The 19,246-nt window shown below is 41.6% G+C and overlaps 1 protein-coding gene and 1 non-coding gene across 10 annotated transcripts in view; one reads left to right on the top strand and one right to left on the bottom strand.

Moving 5' to 3' along the window:
- The window catches only part of SUSD1 (sushi domain containing 1), a 131,413-nt gene that overhangs the window by 74,877 nt on the left and 37,290 nt on the right, over nucleotides 1-19,246 (bottom strand). For all 9 annotated transcript variants that reach the window (XM_027615702.2, XM_027615701.2, XM_027615705.2 and 6 more), the window contains 3 exons: nucleotides 18,522-18,701; nucleotides 9,214-9,311; nucleotides 8,447-8,633 (listed from right to left, as the gene is read on the bottom strand). In XM_027615702.2, coding sequence (XP_027471503.2) covers nucleotides 8,447-8,633; nucleotides 9,214-9,311; nucleotides 18,522-18,701 — 465 coding nt within the window. The remainder of the gene's footprint in view (nucleotides 1-8,446; nucleotides 8,634-9,213; nucleotides 9,312-18,521; nucleotides 18,702-19,246) is intronic.
- LOC113935227 lies at nucleotides 1,344-1,488 on the top strand. The gene has a single exon (XR_003523968.1). It is a non-coding gene; the product is annotated as a U4 spliceosomal RNA (small nuclear RNA).

The raw sequence follows: 19,246 nt of genomic DNA, 5'->3' as shown, positions 1-19,246 counted from the left end.
TCAAATAGAAATTATGTAATGCCTTTTTTTTTAAGATTTTATTTATTTATTTGACAGAGAGAGACACAGCAAGAGAGGGAACACAAGCAGGGGGAGTGGGAGAGGGAGAAGCAGGCTCCCTGCCTGATGCGGGGCTCGATCCCAGGGCCCCGGGATCATGACCTGAGCTGAAGGCAGACGCTTAACGACTGAGCCACCCAGGCACCCCAAATTATGTAATGCTTTGAAAGTAAACATAAAGAGAAGATATATTAACACACTCATAAATAATTCTTCAATCAAAGAGAAAATCAGAAGGACAATTATATCATGCCTTAAAAGTAGGGATAAAGAGAGTATGTATCAATGCCTAAGGAATTCTGCCAATGCTCAAGTCCAAAAACATTAAAGACTTTTATTATTAAACAGAAAAGAATGGAAATGAGTTGAATTATGCATTCAACTCAAAAATTTAGTAATAGAATATAACCAACTTAAGAGAATCAAGGAGAAAAAAAGTAATAAAACTAAGGGGAGAAATTAATGAGATAGAAAAAAAAAAAACCACTTAAAAACCCAAGAGTTTATTCCTTGGGGAAGGAAACAGTAATAAAACAGAAAACTCAAGCTAAGCTAATCAATTTTTTAAGAGAGAGAAAACCAAACTTAGGAATCAGAATAACCTGAGGTTATATAACCTGTAACCCCAGAGCAGTTGTAAACAAATATTCCATATGACATTCTGCCGATACATTTAAAATCCCATCCAAGGGTACCTGGGTGGCTCAGTCGTTAAGTGTCTGTCTTCAGCTCAGGTCATGATCTCAGGGTCCTGGGATCGAGACCCACATTGGGCTCCCTGCTCGGCGGGAAACCTGCTTCTCCCTCTCCCACTCCCCCTGCTTGTGTTCCCTCTCTCGCTGTGTCTCTCTCTGTCAAATAAAATCTTTAAAAAAATAAAATGAAATAAAATCCCAACCAAATGGACACTTTTTTAGGAAAATACAAGCTATAAAAATTGACTGAAGAAAATGTAGGAAACAAACAAATCAAAAGAAAATCACAGAAGAAATTAACAAAGTTATCAAAGAATTATCTCCCAAAAGGGGTGAAACTTAATGATCCTGCGAGTAAATGTGTTCAACTTTAAAAGGAAGGCAATAATTCCAAAGTGATACAAACTTTTCCAGAGCATAAAAAACTATGGAAAACTTCCCAATTCATTTTAAGAGAACTAGTGTAAAGCTTAAATGATATTAAATTGCCAAATGTACAGGCTCTAGAGGAAGAGAATGGCCAATCTTTACACCAGTGCACATATAAACAGAAAAGATAAAACTTAAGTACATACTGAATAAATGTAGAGCTTTGTGCAGTGGCAGTATCGTAGCCAATGAGGTTTATCTGAGGCGCGATTATTGCTAACTGAATAAATGTAGAAACGTGCTTTGTTCCCAGCTGGAATGGCTCCACATAAACCCCAGTTCTTACTAAATTAACTTCCAAATTTAATCCAATTCCACTTAAAATTTCAGAGAGAGGAAAGAGCTCTGGAGACATTTAACAACTCAGCCATGGTCACCTAACTCTTCAACGCAGAGTTAAGATGCAAAACCAGGTCTGTCTCACCCCAAAGACCATCATCCTTTTCCTGGGGTGGGGTGGGGGGGCAGATTACCTTGCAGAGGTAACTGGATATTAGTAAAAACAGCTGACACTGAACAGCAAGCTGTTATTCTGACTGAATAATGACACATGAAGTTTAAAGTCTTTTAAAAAGACATATTCCCCAGAAAAACTACAAAATGAACCACAAACAAGTAACAAAATGACAATAAATACATATCTCTCAATAATTACTTTGAATGTAAATGGACTAAGCTCCAAACAAAAGAGAGGGTGTCAGAATGGATTAAAAAACAAGACCTATCTATATGCTGCCTACAAGAGACCCATTTCAGACCTATAGAAAGTGAGGGGATAGAGAAACATCTATCATGCAAATGGATGTCAAAAGAAAGCTGAAGTAGCAATACTTATACGTGACAGAATAGACCATTTTTTAAGATTTATTTATTTATTTTAGAGTGAGAGAGAGAAGGTGAAAGAGCACATGAACAGGGCAATAGGCAGAGGGAGAGAATCCCAAGCAGACTCCCCACTGAGTGCGGATCCCAACACAGGGCTCTTTCCCACGACCCCGAGATCATGACCTGAGCTGAACTTAAGAGTCAGATGCTCAACTGACTGAGCCACCCAGGTGCCCCAGGACAAAACAGACTTTAAAGCAAAGACTGTAATAAGAGACAAAGAAGGACACCATATAATAATAAAACGGACAATCCAACAAGACAATAAAACAATTATAAATATTTATGTACTCAACATGGGATCACCAAATACAGAAAGCAATTAATAACAAACATAAAGGAACTAATCAATAGTAACACAATAACAGTAGGGGACTTTATCATCCCCCTTACATCAATGGACAGATCATCTATGCAGAAAATCAACAAAGAAATAGTGGCTTTGAATGACACACTGGAACAGATGGATTTAACAGATATATTCAGAACATTCTATCCTAAAACAACAGAGTACACATTCTTTGCACACAGAACATTCTCCAGAACAGACCACATATTAGGCCATGAAACAAGTCTCAACAAATTCAAAAAGATCAAAGTCATACTATGCATCTTTTCTGACCACAACACTTTGAAACTGAAGTCAATCACAAGAAAAAATCTGGAAAGACCACAAATACAATGGAGGTTAAATAACATGCTACTACACAATGAATAGGTCAACCAAGAAATCAAAGAAGAAATAAAGAATTACATGAAAATAAATGAAAATGAAAACACAACAATCCAAAATCTTTGGGGTGCAGCAAAAATGATTTTTTTTTAAAGATTTTATTTATTTGAGAGAGAGAGCACAGAGGGAAAGTGAGAGGGAGAAGCAGACTCCCCGCTGAGCAGAGAGCCTGATGCGGGGCTTGATCCCAGGACCCTGATATCATAACCTGAGTCAAAGGCAGATGCTTAACAAACTAAGCCAGCTGGGCACCCCAACAAAAATGACTCTAAGAGGGAAGTTTAGGGCAGTACAGACATACCTCAAGAAGCAAATAAATCTCACATAAAAACCTAACCTTACACCTAAAGGAACAAAAAAAGGGAACAAACAAAACCTAAACCCAGCAAAAGGAAGGAAATAATAAAGATTAGAGTAGAAATAAATTATATAGAAACCAAAAAATAATAGGACAGATTAATGAAGCCAGGAACTGGTTCTTTGAAAAGATCAATAAAACTGATAAATTTCTAGCCAGACTCAGGAAAAGAAAAAGAGAGAGGAGAAACAACACATCACAAATGAGAGGGGAAAAATAACAACCAACCAAATAACAACCAACACCACAGAAATACAAACGGTTGGAAGAGATTATGAAAACTCTACACCAATAAACTGGACAACCTAGAAGAAATGGATAAATTCCTAGAAACATATAATCTACCAAAACTGAAGTAGGAAGAAACAGAAAATTTGACCAGACCAATAACCAGCCAAGAAATTTAATCAGTAATAAAAAACTCCTAACAAATAAAAGTCCAGGACCAGATGGCTTCACAGGCAAATTCTACCAAACATTTAAAGAATTCATATCTATTCTCTCAAACTACTCCAAAAAACAGAAGAGGAAGGAAAACTTCCAAATTCATTCTATGAGGCCAGTATCATTTTGATACCAAAGCAAGATAAAGACACCACAAAATAAAGAGAACTACAGGCCAATATCTCTGATGACTATAAATGCAAAAATCCTCAACAAAATACTAGCAAACTAAATCCAAGAATACATTAAAATAATCATTCACCACGATCAAGTGGGATTCATTCCCAGGATGCAGGCATGGTTCAATTTTCACAAATCAATCAATATGATACAAGAAAGGATGAGAACCATATGATCATTTCAATAGATACAGAAAAAGCATTTGACAAATACAATATCCATTCATGATAAAAAACCTCAACAAAAGTCTAGAGGGAACATACCTCAACATAATAAAGGTCTTATCTGGAAAACCCACAGCTAACATCATACTTGATGGGGGAAAACTAAGAGCTTTTCTCCTAAGCTCAAGAATAAGACATGGATGTCAACTCTTGCCACTTTTATTCAACATAGTACCAGAAGTCCTAGCCACTGCAATCAGACAACAAAAAGAAATAAAAGGCATCCACATTGATAAGGAAGAAGCAAACTTTTACTATTTGCAGATGACATGATACTATATATATAGAAAATCCTAGGGGGCTCATCCTAGGGGGCTCCTGGGTGGCTCAGTTGTTAAGCGTCTGCCTTCCACTCAGGTCATGGTCCCGGGGTCCTGGGATCGAGCCCTGCATCAGGCTCCCTACTCTGTACAGAGCCTGCTTCTTCCTCTCCCACTCCCCCTGCTTGTGTTCCCTCTCTTGCTGTGTCTCTCTCTGTCAAATAAATAAATAAAATACTAAAAAAAAAAAAAAGGAAATCCTAAAGACTTCACCAAAAAGCAACTAAAACTGATAAATGAATTTGGTAAAGTCACAGGATACAAAATCAACATACAGAAATCTGTTGCATTTCTAGACACTAATAAGGAAGCAACAGAAAGAGAAATTAAGAAAACAATCCCATTTACAACTGCATCAAAAACAATAAAATACCTAGGAATAAACCTAACCACAGAGGTGAAAGACTTGTACTCTGAAAACTATAAAACACTGATGAAAGAAACTGAAGACAACACAAAGAAATGGAAAGACATCCCATGCTCATGGATTGGAAGAACAAATATTGTTAAAATGTCCATACTACCCAAAGCAATCTACAGATTTAATGTAACCCCTCTCAAAATACCAACAGCATTTTTCAGAGAACTACAGCAAACAATCCTAAAATTTGTATGGGACCACAAGACTGTGAGGAGCCAAAGCAATCGAAAAAGAAAAGGAAAACTGAAGGCATCACAATTCCAGACTTTAAGTTTTATTACGAAGCTGTAGTGATCAAAACAGTTGGTACTGGCACAAAAACAGACACATAGGTCAATGGAACAGAAGAGAAAACCCAGAAATAAACCCACAATTATATGGGCAATTTATCTTCGGCAAAGCAGGAAACAATATGCAATGGGAAAAAGACAGTCTCTTCAACAAATGGTGTTGGGAAAACTGGACAGCAACATGCAAAAGAATGAAACTGGACCACTTTCTTTCATCATACACAAAAATAAACTCAAAATGGATTAGAGACCTAAATGTGAGACCTGAAACCATAAAAATCCTAGAAGAGAGCACAGACAGTAATTTCTCTGACACCGGCCATAGCAACATTTCTCTAGATATATTTCCTGGGGCAAGGGAAACAAAAGCAAAAATAAACTATTGGGACTACATCAAAATGAAAAGCTTTTGCAGAGCAAAGAAAACAATCAACAAAGCTAAAAGGTAACCTGCGGAATGGGAGAAGATACTTGCAAATAATATATCTGATAAAGCATCAGTATCCAAAATATAAAAAGAACTGATACAACTCAACACCCAAAAAATAACCCAATTAAAAAATGAGCAAAAGACATAAACAGATATTTCTCCAAAGAAAACATACAGATGGCCAATAGACACACTGAAAGATGTTCAACATCACTTATCATCAGGAAATGCAAATCAAAACCACAATGACATATCACCTCACACCTGTCAGAATGGCTAAAATCAACAACACAAGAAACAACAAATATTAGTGAGGATGTGCAAAAAAGGGAACTCTCACGCACACTGTTGGTGGGAATGCACACTGACGCAGCCACAATGGAAAACAATATGGAGGTTCCTCAAAAAAATTAAAACTGGAGTACGCAGACCATCACCTTGAGGGAAGTGTGCTCAGGACTCATTCTGATCTTCCCTAAATATCTATGTTATAAAGAAGCTCATGTACTCACAGAATGAAAATATCTTCATAAAAGGACTCCAGAATCTCAAGACCATTACCTATCAACAAGTAGGACTCACCTTTAAGATAATAAGAATCACTGAAGAACTTAACTAGGACTTTCCAACTACTGAGGACCTGTTAATTAGCACCTCCCACATATCCTAAGCTGGATCCTCCAGAGGAAAAGCCATGGGATTACATAGTGAGAAGGTAGGCATCTGCAACTCAGGAAGAGGCTTTCATCAAAAACAGAATTTACCAGCACTTTGATTGTATACTTCTAGGCTCCAGAGCTGTGAGAAAATAAATGTCTGTTGTTTAAGCCACTCAAAAAAAAAAAAAAAAAAAAAAAACAATTAAAAATGGAACTACCCCATGATCCAGTAATCGCACTACTGGGTATTTACCCAAAGAATGCAAGAACACGGGGCGCGTGGGTGGCTCAGTCGTTAAGTGTCTGCCTTCGGCTCAGGTCATGATCCCAGGTTCCTGGGATCGAGCCCCACATCGGGCTCTCTGCTCAGTGAAGAGCCTGCTTCTCCCTCTCCCTCTGCCTGCCACTCTGCCTACTTGTGCTCTCTCTCTCTCTCAATGTCAAATAAATAAATAAATAAATAAATAAATAAATAAATAAATCGATCTTAAAAATAAATAAAGAACGCTAATCTTTCAAAAAAAAAGAATGCAAGAACACTAATTCAAAGGGATACATGCACCCCTATGTTTATAGCATTATTTACAATAGCCAAACTATGGAAGCAGCCTAAGTGTCCCATCAATTGATGAATGGATAAAGAAGATGTGGTGTGCGAACACGCGCGTGGGTGCGTGCATGCGCACGTGCACACACACATACAGGAATATTATTCAGCCATAAAAAAAGAATGAAATCTTGGGACACCTAGGTGGCTCAGTCGGTTAAGCGTCTGCCTTCGGCTCAGGTCATGATCCCAGGGTCCTGGGATCGAGTCCCACATCGGCCTCTCTGCTCCGCAGGGAACCTGCTTCTCCCTCTGCCTCTGTCTCTCATGAATAAATAAATAAAATCTTTAAAAAAAAAAAAGAATGAAATCTTGCCATTTGCCATGAAATGGATGGAGCTAGAGAGTATTATGCTAAGTGAAATAAGTCAGTCAGAGAAAGACAAATACCATAGGATTTTGTTCATATGTGGAATTTAAGAAACAAATGAGAAAAGGGAAAAAAAGAGAGAGAGGAAGACAAACCAAGAAATAGACTCTTAACTACAGAGAACAAACTGATGGTCACCAGAAGGGAGTGGGTGGGAGTGGGTTAAACAGGTGATGGGCATTAAAGAGTCCACTTATCATGATGAGCTCTGAGTCATGTAGAGAACGGCTGAGTCACTATATTGTATACTTGAAACTCATATAACACTATATGTTAACTGTTAAGGAGTTGAAATTAAAAACTTATAAGAAAAAAAAGAAGACGATGTATTCCTGATAAATTCATAGCAGTTTATCATTAATTTTGAACAGGACTCTCTAGGTATCATATTCATACCACATTCATTCTACAACACCTTTCCCTACATATTATATATTGTTTTACTTGTATACAAGTGCCCTGGGGATTGAATTTGTATAATTTTGTAGTTGGCTTTCTATTGTTAAGATTGGCAGACTATTTGATTATTTCTGCCAAATCCATGTCACTTCCCAGTTCCTGGTGGCAGTGATAACCTGAAGGCTGGGGCACCTTTCAAGTGGGACATCAGACAGCTAGTTGAGAACTACCTCAACTCACCTAAAATGATAAATGACACCAATGGCTCCCCGAGACTTGCTTACAAGGTATTTAATTAGTCCTGACACCCCATAACGAGAACGTTGAAAAAATTATAATTGTCACAATATTAAAAAAATCCATGAGATACGTATGTCCAATGAGGTTTATTACCACTTTTTGAAACTCCTTCCTGTCCACTTCTCTTTTCACCTAATATCTCCCTTCCTGCATCCTAGGGCTGCCTCTGCCTATCCGCTCGCTCACTATCAACTTGATTCACACCCCAACCAGTCCTGGGGTCAGTTCCCATCCTAGATGTAAAGCCACTGGGTCACCTTCCCCGGCTCCTCCTCTCCCACAGCCAAGAGTAAGAAAGGACTATTGTGCTTCCTACCAACGATAAGTCACAGGGCTACCCTCTAGTGCCTTGGATAATTGAGAACTGACTGCCTCATCACCTAATGTTCTCCGCTTTCAAATGCCTTATTACCTTCCATTTCAACCAAGGACCCAGCGAAGAAACAATCCATCAGTGCTCATTTGGCCTCGCATCAACAGGACAGGAATCTCTCCTATGAGACCTACCAGATCTGCATCCTCCTCACTGCAAACCTCAGAAAGCAACTATGAACTCTCGTGCCCAGCTGACTCTGAAGGACAGTCCCCCACATCCTGTGCTTAGCGTTTTCTGGGAGGCAATGAGACTTCACCTCCACCTACCAGCCGTCTGGAACCCAATGATGGCCGGCCCGGAGCGCGAGGGAGGGGCGGTGGACACGCTCACGGTGTAGTTGGTGCCCTGGTACAGATCTAGGCACACTTCTGGGGTCCTGCTGTCTGTGGTCACGTTGACTGTCTCCTCGTGAACTGATCCCACAGGGTGCAACCGTTGTCCTTTCATGTATATCTTTGGGAGGGGAAAAGAAAAAAGAACCCGCTGTTACTCTGGTGAAAACAACTGAGAGACTTGGTACAGTGGAATCCCATTCTCCTACTTTTCCCTTTGACACCACACTGTACACACAGGGGAGATGAACAAGGTCAGCCTCTGCTATCAGGTATCTGATGCTGAAGTCTGATCAGCCCAGTAACCAATAAACCCTAAGAAGTGACATAAAATGAGGAGTCCCTCTAGGGAAGCCTAAGCTGCACACAAAGGACCAGCCATCTGTGGAGGCAGTCACAACCTGTCCCCGAGGGAGCAGATGTTTCCAGGCCTCCTCTGGGGGAGTGAGATACAAGTGCTGGGGAACAAGCGATCATGATGATGCCAAATATAAACAATACATCCCCCACACATACCCCCTGCCGAATGACACATATATTAAACATAGAATGTAAAATAAAATAAACCAGATATCTTAAAAAAAAAAAAAATCCGATCACTTTTTAAAAGAACAATCAGACAATGAGATGGAGAAGCCCTCATGAAAGGAAGTCTCTCTAAGTCATGTTCCTAGCAGGAAAAAGTGGATCATTTCACTTACCACGTAAACAATCTTGGAGACGATGCTTCCTGGGTTTATCTGCCACCTCACACAGGTGTTATTAAACACTGATACATCACTAATTTCTGTAATTATTTCTAAAACAGAAAAAGAGAGAGTCCACTCACAAAATGCATCAATGGCCTCTGGCATGACTCAGTTTCTCTGTGCAGCTCATATCTCCTCTAATCACCATTCGTGCTCTGATTCAGAAAGCAAATCAGGCAATTCAAGCTGCCCCAGGCCAATCACCCCATTTTTCTTCATCAAGAATGAGCCTGGCCTATTACCTGACTTGGAGGAAAAGAAAAGATAGACACGCACTTGAGAAGGCTAAGAATTCCAACCTGTGATTGGCCTGGCAGGCCACTGGATGCCACCGGCGTTCCATTCCTGCAGGACAGAGAGCCCAGAGCTGGGCCCTGAATCTCCCCTGCAGCTGCCCAGGAAAGATGTGTTTCTGGCTTTGTACCACCTGGCTGACAGAATACTCTTATTTCCAGGTCACTGCTGTTCCCAAGAGGGAAATGACATGCATCCCCACACAGGACCATTCCTCAGGAGCAGTTTGGAGTAAACTAAATAAATTCTCCATAAGGTCCCTGGATATTTCTGGGGCTTCTCTAACTGAAGCTATTTAATTCTGATTTATCAGAAAGCCACTGATTTCTTCAAGTTGTCCTGCTTCTTTTAAATATTCTGTGTGTATTTCACATAATAAATTTGGCAATATGGGAAACCTTGGTTCTGAGGTCACAGTTTCCAATGGACTGTATTGGCTCTCTTTCCTCCCCTGCTTTACTCACTGTACCCCTCACTCCTGCTTCCCAGGATGTCATTCCCCATTGTGTAATAAATGTAAGTCCTGAGCCTCAGGCTCTGCTTTCTGGCAAACCCAAGGTAAGACTCCCATCAAGAAGGGTGAGAAAGTTAATTCTCCATCTCAGAAGATGCCTCCTCTCAACTCAGCCCCCTCTCTCCCTTCTCAGCCTCCAACGTGGGAAAGAGAGCCTGCACACTGGGCACCTGTAGGACTGACTCATTTCCCCCGTACCCGGAACCAGTGCTACCTTTAGATAGACCCTACTGATGATCTCTTTGCCATACAAGATTTTACATCTTTATTAAATCATCCATCAGCAGCATTATTGGGTCTTGGGTAAGCCCAGGTCAGGCTGTCAGTAAGTGAGAATAAATACAGGCAGACAGAGGAAAACAGACAAATTCCTGGAGAGACACCACAGGATCACCTGTGGTTATTTAAAGTATTCTCGTGTCTCTACATCAATACTTCTCCCAGAGCACAGATAAAATGAAATCAAAGAAATACTCCAGTTGTGGACATGGGTACCCCAACAGATGCAAAGATCCTATCTGTTCACCCCCTTGGGGAGCATGAAGATGACATTGATGCCAGTCTTTTATCAGCTTGAACAAGCCCCAAATACTCTAGCCCCTTCCCTCCCAATCACCCTTCAAAGGCCCTAGAGCCCTGGACTCCTTTGCTTACCCACACATCCCTCTGATACTAACATACCACCTGGTCCAGAAGGAAAAGGAAACAGCCCACCCCTCACCTAGTCTCTGACTGCCAGTAAAGCAAATTTCCTTCTCACTGGGGACCTCTTTGCCACAGAGATGAGAAAGGAGACATGACAAAGTTTCCTTTCTTGTCCTTCCATTTTGCTCATTCACTATGACAACAGCAAATGACATCTCAAAATTGCCATCTGCCTCCTGCCTGTGCCATGCTCTCTTGCACAGATGGGACCAAGATCTGATTACAGGGATGTCAGATATCTCATCCCAAGGAGCAGTTTAACAAAATGCAGTTGCTTTTCCCTCCAGGTGTCTACAAATCAGCTGGAAAGACCTCTTTATAAACCCATCAGATACTAAACATCCACATAAATGCTGCCCTTTTAAAAGAGATACCCTAATTCTAATAGTACCGATAACTGAAGACATTTCTGGAAGTTCTCTTTGGAACTGACTCCAGGGCTCTTTATGCACCATTCACTGAATGATTACCAAATGCCAAGCATCCTCCCATGCCAGGCACTGGGCTGTGACAATGATCAGAACAAAAGCCCTTCCCGCAGGAACATGTTGTCTAATGGAGGGAGCAAACATATAAGTAGGGAGATTACAACTCGATAAATCTTAGAACAAAGTTACACATGAGTACACGGGGTCTAGAGAAAGAAGCCACTCTTACTGGAGGGCCTGGGGAAGCGGCTTTGTGGAGGGCATGACCTTGACGGATGAATGGCTGAAGAGTGGGGAAGACACCTAAGCAAACAGACAGCGGGGCTAACGTCTGGAACCATAATGGGCTGTGGCATATTCAGGGTGCTGAGAAGGAGGCAAGACAGGATCAGACAGGGAACGACCCCACTCGCCATACCAAGTGCAGACTTACTCCTATGAGCAATGGGTAGCTAAAAGCAGGAACATAAGGGCACTTTTTTTTTTCTTTAGAAAGATAACTCTGGTGTTTTGCGAAGTAGACATTGGAGTAGAACTGGAGATCATAAGAACAAGATACTCTTAACCCAGAGATTATAATGTGCCAAACACTGATAGATCTTTATTTTATTTTTAAGACGTATTTATTTATTTATTTGACAGAGAGAGACACAGCGAGAGAAGGAACACAAGCAGGAGGAGTGGGAGAGGGAGAAGCAGGCTTCCCGTGGAGCAGGGAGCCCGATGCAGGGCTCGATCCCAAGACCCTGGGATCATGACCTGAGCCAAAGGTAGACGCTTAATGACTGAGCCACCCAGGCGCCCCACTGATAGATCTTTAAAGACCAGATCTCATCTGAAGAGCAGTCGTAAGAAGCAACAGCGAACATTTATTGAGTTACTACTATGGACCTGATAGTATGTACAGAACTTTAAAAGCATCATTTATTTAATCTTCAAAATAACTCCGTGATAATACTTTCATAATACATGAAAGTCAGACCATCACACTGTGTGCCTTAAACTTATGCAGTGATATATGTCATTATTTCTCAATAAAACTGGGCAAAATATTAAAAATTAATTTTAATTTAAAATAAGCCCAGGAGCTCGATATTAGTGTCCATTTTCTAGACCTGAGGCTTAGAGAAGTTACATAACCCGCCAAAGGTCATGCGGATTGTAAGCAGTCAAGTCAGGATTCAAAACGAGAACAATCAGACTCCAAGGCCAGGAGCTGGGGGCATTGTGGCAGTTATTCAGCAGAGAGGAGGAGAGGTGGCCTCACGGCCGGGTTTTAAAGCCAGAAGACAACTCTGAAGGAGAAGCAATAGGAGGTGAGTGATAAGGAACAGCTGGGCGTCTAGGCTGACTGCCAGCCTTTGAGCCCAAGAGGCTGAATGGATTGTCTTATATTGTTCTCCTGAGAAACAGAGGCAGGAGCACCCCAGGTTTGGGAGAAAAAGACTAATGAACTGTGTTTAGAACATGCTAGATAGGAGTTCTCTACAGACTATCCAGGTGAAAAAAAATCATCTTAAAAGTCAGCAAGGTATGGATGGTCATTGATGCCAAGTGTGAGGTAACATCCAGGGAGGACATGGAGAGCAGCCCAATGGACATGGAACCCAAGGGTAAACCAGAGGACACAGAGCAGCAGAGAGGGAGGAGACTGGCTAGAGGTGGGATGCCTGGAGGCCAAAGAAAGATGTGAAGGAGTGTCTGCTTCCTCCAAAGTTATCTCCCTTCCTTCCCACCAGTTCCCCACAACGTCCTCACCTCTGACCCAAGAAGGACCTGGAGCAGGTCATCACAGCACCAGGGAGAACCTCCACCTCTTTCTTCTCTCACATGGTTCTTGGTCCCCAGAACACCCCAAATGTCATGATGAGATCTGAAGTTTGACTTCGGGAAGAGGTAGGTAGAGCAGGCCTGTGCCACGTCCAGTTAGAGGACACTTTAGGCCTCTCTGGATTTTATTAAAAAAAAAAAAAAAAAAGAGGCCCCCACCCCATCCAATTGAACTCTCCATTAGATCTGGGGAAGCAAAGCTTCAGTGGATAATAGAGTACCTTTGCTTGCCTTTGGATTCTGTATGTGGTGCATGCATGTGTAGAAATGTATATAGGTATATATTTTAGTATTCTACTAGCATCCAGCATTTCTCTGCAGTACTTATCACATTTAAACTAAATAATTTTGTAATTGGTTATTTAGTGTCTGCCTCTCCTGAATGTAAGCTCTGTGATAGCAAAGACCAGGTTTATCTCTCTATCCCCAGAACCTAAGAGAGTACCTTAGATATTTTTTTTTAATATTTATTTGGTTGACTGACTGAATGGATGGACAAAGGTATGGTTAGGTGATCAACAATACTAAATGTTGTGGAAAGGTTAAGAGGACTGAGGATTGAAACTAGAACAGGAATTTGACAGGTGGTCACTAGGGACCTTGGTGAGAGAGCTACAGTGGACTGAAGGCCCTGGGTGCCTGACTGTTGGCTGGGAAGAGAAGTAGAAAGGGAGGGGACAGAGGCAGCGGACATACTCTCAGGAGTCCCACTGTGGACAGGGACTGATTCAGCAGACTCTCTTGGTTTCCAGTTTTATATCCTTTTTCTCTATTTTTTGAAACAGTAAAAGATCACTGAGAGTAAGTTCAGGTGACCCAAGCAGATGGTCACGCTCAGTGTCATTTCTAGTCAAAAACAGTATCTGATTTCAAAAGTTAAATGACTGATCTTCTAATATGACTCACAAACTACTTCCAAAGGCAATTTCCAAACACAGATTACAAAACAGATACATTTTGATAATGGCAGCATCACTGAAATCAAAGTGACTACTTGAATAAGTGCATGCTTGGCTATAAGAGTTCTGCTATATTTCCTTTCCTGTTTTTAAGTCTTTAGAGTCACATACGATAGGTAGAAGTAGAAAGACTTAGAGGAGTGCTTTCCTAAAATGCATTATACACCTAAGGATGATTTTTTTGCAGCACATGAATAAATTTATATGTTTGCCTGTACTGACTTTTGTGTATATTAGAAAAAAATACACGTAGTTCATCCAACTCATAATATCACATACGCTACACAAAGTGTCTTTGATCAATAAATTTAAATTATGATTTGAAATTTCAAATATAAGGTTTTTTAAAGAAACTTATTTAAAAAAATAATACTTTTGTTATGGCAAACATCATCAGGGTGGTATACAAATGATTCAAGCTTGGGAAACACTGGTAGGAGAGAGCGAGATCATGGGCTTCCCAGGCGTCCTGACCAAAGTTCAAGTCTGCCATTTACTAGTTACCGAAGGACCCTGTGAAAGTTGCCTAACTTCTATGAGTCTCCGAGTACTCACCTATGAAATGAAAAATAACAATACTTACTTTACAGGGTTTCTCTGAGGACAAAGCGAAACCAAGCATGCAGACCCCTAGCAGAGACCTAGCAGAGCCCTGGGCATGTAAGTTGGCACACAGCCAATGGCAGCTATCCTGCTTGACAGTCCAAACATCATACACATATTCAAACAAATCCCAGCCATGGGGCTATTTATATCAATGTGTCCATTTACTCCAGCTGACCTTTGTTTTCCATCTGAACCACATTACTGCTGCAAGTGAGCACTCACTAGGCTGAAAAGGAAGATCAGCAACAAAACCGAGGGGCAGAAGCTAAGAGGACGCCTGGAGGCATTTGGACTCGGGGCCTGAATTGGGTTAGGCGGCTCAGAACGGACCCCAGCCCATAAACCGTCTGTGTTTCAACAGCGATGTTACCCTTCTCTAAGAGCGCAGCAAGAGCGAGCGTCAACCTTATAATTATTAACTCAGATTCTAAACATGAAAAGCCAAATGGCCCGAGCAGAAGGAAAGCCAGCAACAGTCTTATCAAGAATGAATCAGCCCCTTTGATCTTGAGGTAAACCAACCCACTAAACATCAAGCTCCTACCTGGGGTTTTTCCAGACACTAAAATGGTTGCCTAATTCTCAGCTGTCTGGAGGTTCCAGTCCAAACTGGCCTTAAAGAAAAAAAGGAAAAAAAAAAAAAAGTCTCACCACCTTGCCAGCGTTCACACCCCATTAAAAACATACACAGACCATGCTGCTAATCCTAAGAAACAGGGCCTCCGAAAGTAAGTTCAACTAAAAACAATCCAGGTAAAAGTGAAGATGAATTATTCCACCCAATTTGGAACTAAACAGTGAAGTATAAAGAGAGGGGGTAAACAGAATGGAAACAGCGAGCAGAGGTAGAAGTCATTCAGAGGTTAGGCAGAAAAGCAGACGGGGGGAGGAAAATCCAGACGCGGACATCGAAGAAGTTAATACACGGAGGGAGCTGATACAGGAGAGGTGTGCAGAAATGAGTGGAAAACAGGGAAAAGAAGGCAGAAGGGGGTTCAGTGGGGCAAGAGCCACGGTAATCAGCATCTCTCACTACATTTCCAGAAGCCTCTCCCCTACCTACCCACCCAGATCGTGCGCGCGGCACCGTGAATTAATCAGCATGTAAATCACCCCCTTTATCTGAGGAAATTGAATTTAGCTGCCAATCTTGATTGAGGGCACAGAGGCCTCCTTCCAGAAAGATCGCAGCTCTCAGGGAAAAATGCCTTTTCTCTCCTTAAATCAAAGCTTGCATAAACCCAAGGAAACAGCTGCAGCTGGAGCCACAGACTGTGTGAAAGGTGGTGGGCTGAGGGCAGTAATTATAATTAGCAGTTACATAACATGTTTGTTCTTCAAAGTGCTCTACAAGCATCAGCTAATTAATAGCTTACTATGCCCCATGCGGATTCACTGGTTTTTCCTGTAGGGACTAATCCCTGTACCTCCACTGAACTCTGAATGGAAGCAAAGCAGCCTGAGCAATGAGGCAAATGGCTAAGGGTCCAGAAGCTATGCCCAGCTGTCTCATCAAGGGACTCCACAGGTATCTCAAGGCCAGGAACATTGCCCCAAATGTTTAATTCGGCACCCCGTGAGACAGCCGCCTCGCTGCCTCCAAATAATTCTTAAAGTGCTATTAAAGATATACTAACGGGGGTGGGGCGGGGGATGGCCATCAGTCTGGTCCAATATGGCATTAGCTCTTCTCAATTTCCCTAATGAGACTGGGACTCTGGAGTCCTTGCTGTTAGTTACAGGACCGCCCTTGCTTCTCCATGCAGGTACAGTAAGTCAACGAGAACTCTCTAAGAACAGGTTGAACCAGCTCTCTGGGCTCCCATCCAAGTCTACCCTTCTTCGTTTTCTAGGCTTGCAGTCTCTAGCCTCCATCCTCTTCCAGTTATGGAGGAGATGACCCGATGTGGGAACTGCATGGCACAGATGGCTCCAGCAGCCCCGCCGAATTCTTCATCTATCTCAGGGAAGTCCATGAACATCCCGAATTTGTAAAACATTATATGTATGTGTGTATGTGCATTTCCTTGGAGAAAAGTTGGTTTACCCTGTTGCCCAATGAATTCCAAGAAGGTAGTGTCTAGCAAAGTACCTCACCCCTAGCGTATGCTAAATAGATACCTATTAAATCAATTTGATAGATTTCACCAAATTCCTATGCCCCAAATGGTTAGGAACCATTGTTCTATGGGCAGATAATCACCAGCAGTCCCCATGTTTTGCTTGCTCTGGCTAGACTTCCCTATGGAAAACTTTGACCAGCAAGACCCAAGACATGCTACAACAATTCAGCTGCAAGTCAAACCGGAGACCCAGACCAAAGCTCCCTTGAGATTTCACTCTTCATAGATCTGTCATTAGAGTCATTCCCAGGGGCGCCTGGGTGGCTCAGATGTTAAGCGTCTGCCTTCGGCTCAGGTCATGGTCCCAGGGTCCTGGGATCAAGCCCCACGTCGGGCTCCCTGCTCCAAGGGAAGCCTCCTTCTCCCTCTCCCACTCCCCCTGCTTGTGTTCCCTCTCTTGCCATGTCTCGCTCTGTCAAATAAATAATAAAATCTTTAAAAAAAGAAAAAAAGAAACACATTCCCAGAGCCATTCAACACTGTGTGACAACCATTTGTCACACCCCCTGCCCAACCATCACAAATAGAGTCACTGCCTTCTCCCACCTTGTCACTTGGAGGCAGTGGTGTGAACTAAAGAATGTGTAAGCGCATACTTGTGACTCATCAGAACACCTTCTTCAAGACGGGCCAATAATTTCAGTAAAAGACCTAACATGTATGCAGTGCTTTAAACTTTTTAAAATGTTCCCCACAGATGATCTCATTTGATTCCCTCTCAATAACTCTTTGAAATAGGAAAAACAGACTTTATTTTCCCCCCTTTATAGATGAAGAAACTGAGGATCTGAGCAAATAAGGCCTTACCTGATGACACACAGCCCATATATGACACTGCTAGACTTTGAACTGTTGTCTCAGAACCGCTTTTCACCAATAATTCCATTTTGGGGTATATAAACAAAAGAATTGAAAGCAGAGTCTCAAGGAGATATTTGCATGCCCATGCTTACAGCAGCACTATTCACAATAGCCAAAAGGTGGACGCAACACAAGTGTCCATCAGTGGATGAATGGATCAACAAAATGTGGTAAATACATACAACAGAATGTTATTCAGCCTTTAAAAAGAAGGAAACCCCACCCTTTGCAACAACATGGATGAACCCACAGAATATTATGCTAGGTGAAGTAAGCCAGTCACGGAAGGACAAATACTACCTGATTCTGCTTATATGAGGTATCTAAATTAGTCAAATCCACAGAAACAGAAAGTAAAATGGTGGTGCTGTGGGGAGCAGGAAGTGGGGAGTTACTGTTTAATGGGTACTGAGTTTCAGTTTTGCAACATGAAAAGGGGTCTGGAGATGGGTTGCACAACAGTGTGAATATACTTAATACTTAAAAATGGTTAAGGTGGTAAATTTTATGCTGCGTGTGTTTGACTACAATTAAAATTTTTAAAATAAACATTAAAGACCTCTTTACCCATTAAACCAGATTTTCTCTGAAATGCTGCCAACGTGGCTAAGTTAGGACGGTTCAGTATGCCCCCCCTGAGAAAAATGGTTCCTGGAGAAACATTTCTCAGCCAGCCAAGCAGAGAAGACAGGAATCATTGTGATTTAAGGTGAGTTGCAAAAGATGGATGCATTAGATTTTCTACACAACTTATTTTCTCAATCCACCCTCTAAATCTCTGGGGTTCAGCCGACACATCTAAAGCCAAGTGCCCCCTCAGGTAAATGGCAGAGCCAGGCGCAGTGCACAAGGAGCGATGGGCCGGCTGGAGGTCCCAGGCTCCTGCTGGCTGTTTGCTTCCAGGAAAAAAAAAAAAAGCCCCACCGAACGGAGTCCTTACCTGTGCATGTCAAAGTACTTTCTCTCCAAGTGCCTTTCTCCGTGCAAACAGAAGTGATCTTTCCTCCAGGGCTCTCAAAGCCCTCCTGACAGACATAGTGAGCCACACTGCCCGGGCTGGAGCTGTGATTCCCCACCAGCAGTGCATGCTGCACCTGCGGAGGATGGCCGCACTTGATCTCTGCAAGGGCAGGAAGCATAGCACTAGTTATGATGCCCAACTTCTATCCCTATAGTCCACATTTTAGGAAAAAACATTTAGTCATGCTAGAGTCCCCTCATCTGGGAAAAGAGAAAACATGAACCCCATCAAATAATCCAGTTGCAGATAGAGAAGACTGTTCGGAAGGAGAGAAAATAGACATGCCTGACTTCAGTGAAACTCACAAACGTGTACACATAGAAAATATTCCACTTATAAGATGATTTACATTATGGAGAATTCCTTGGTCAATGAAATAATCCATTCTGGGGTCCTTTTAAATATTAAGATTTTTCAGGTGCCTTTTCCTATGTATCATGAGATCACAAACTCCTAATAAGTAGATGATAACACAATTACAGTTTTGTTCCCAACGGATTATTAAATGAAACAGATACAAAATCTTTGAACTTTTTAAAGCAAATTAATAGGGAAAGTATATACAGTCTAAACATTCACTTTATGTTTCTATAAAAGAAAAAATCAGCTGCATAGAGGGAGACAAGCCAAGAATTATAAAATTG

This window comes from Zalophus californianus, chromosome 13 (genome assembly GCF_009762305.2).
Source record: "Zalophus californianus isolate mZalCal1 chromosome 13, mZalCal1.pri.v2, whole genome shotgun sequence".
Taxonomy (NCBI): Eukaryota; Metazoa; Chordata; class Mammalia; order Carnivora; family Otariidae; genus Zalophus; species Zalophus californianus.
This window is presented reverse-complemented; position numbering and strand designations above follow the sequence as displayed.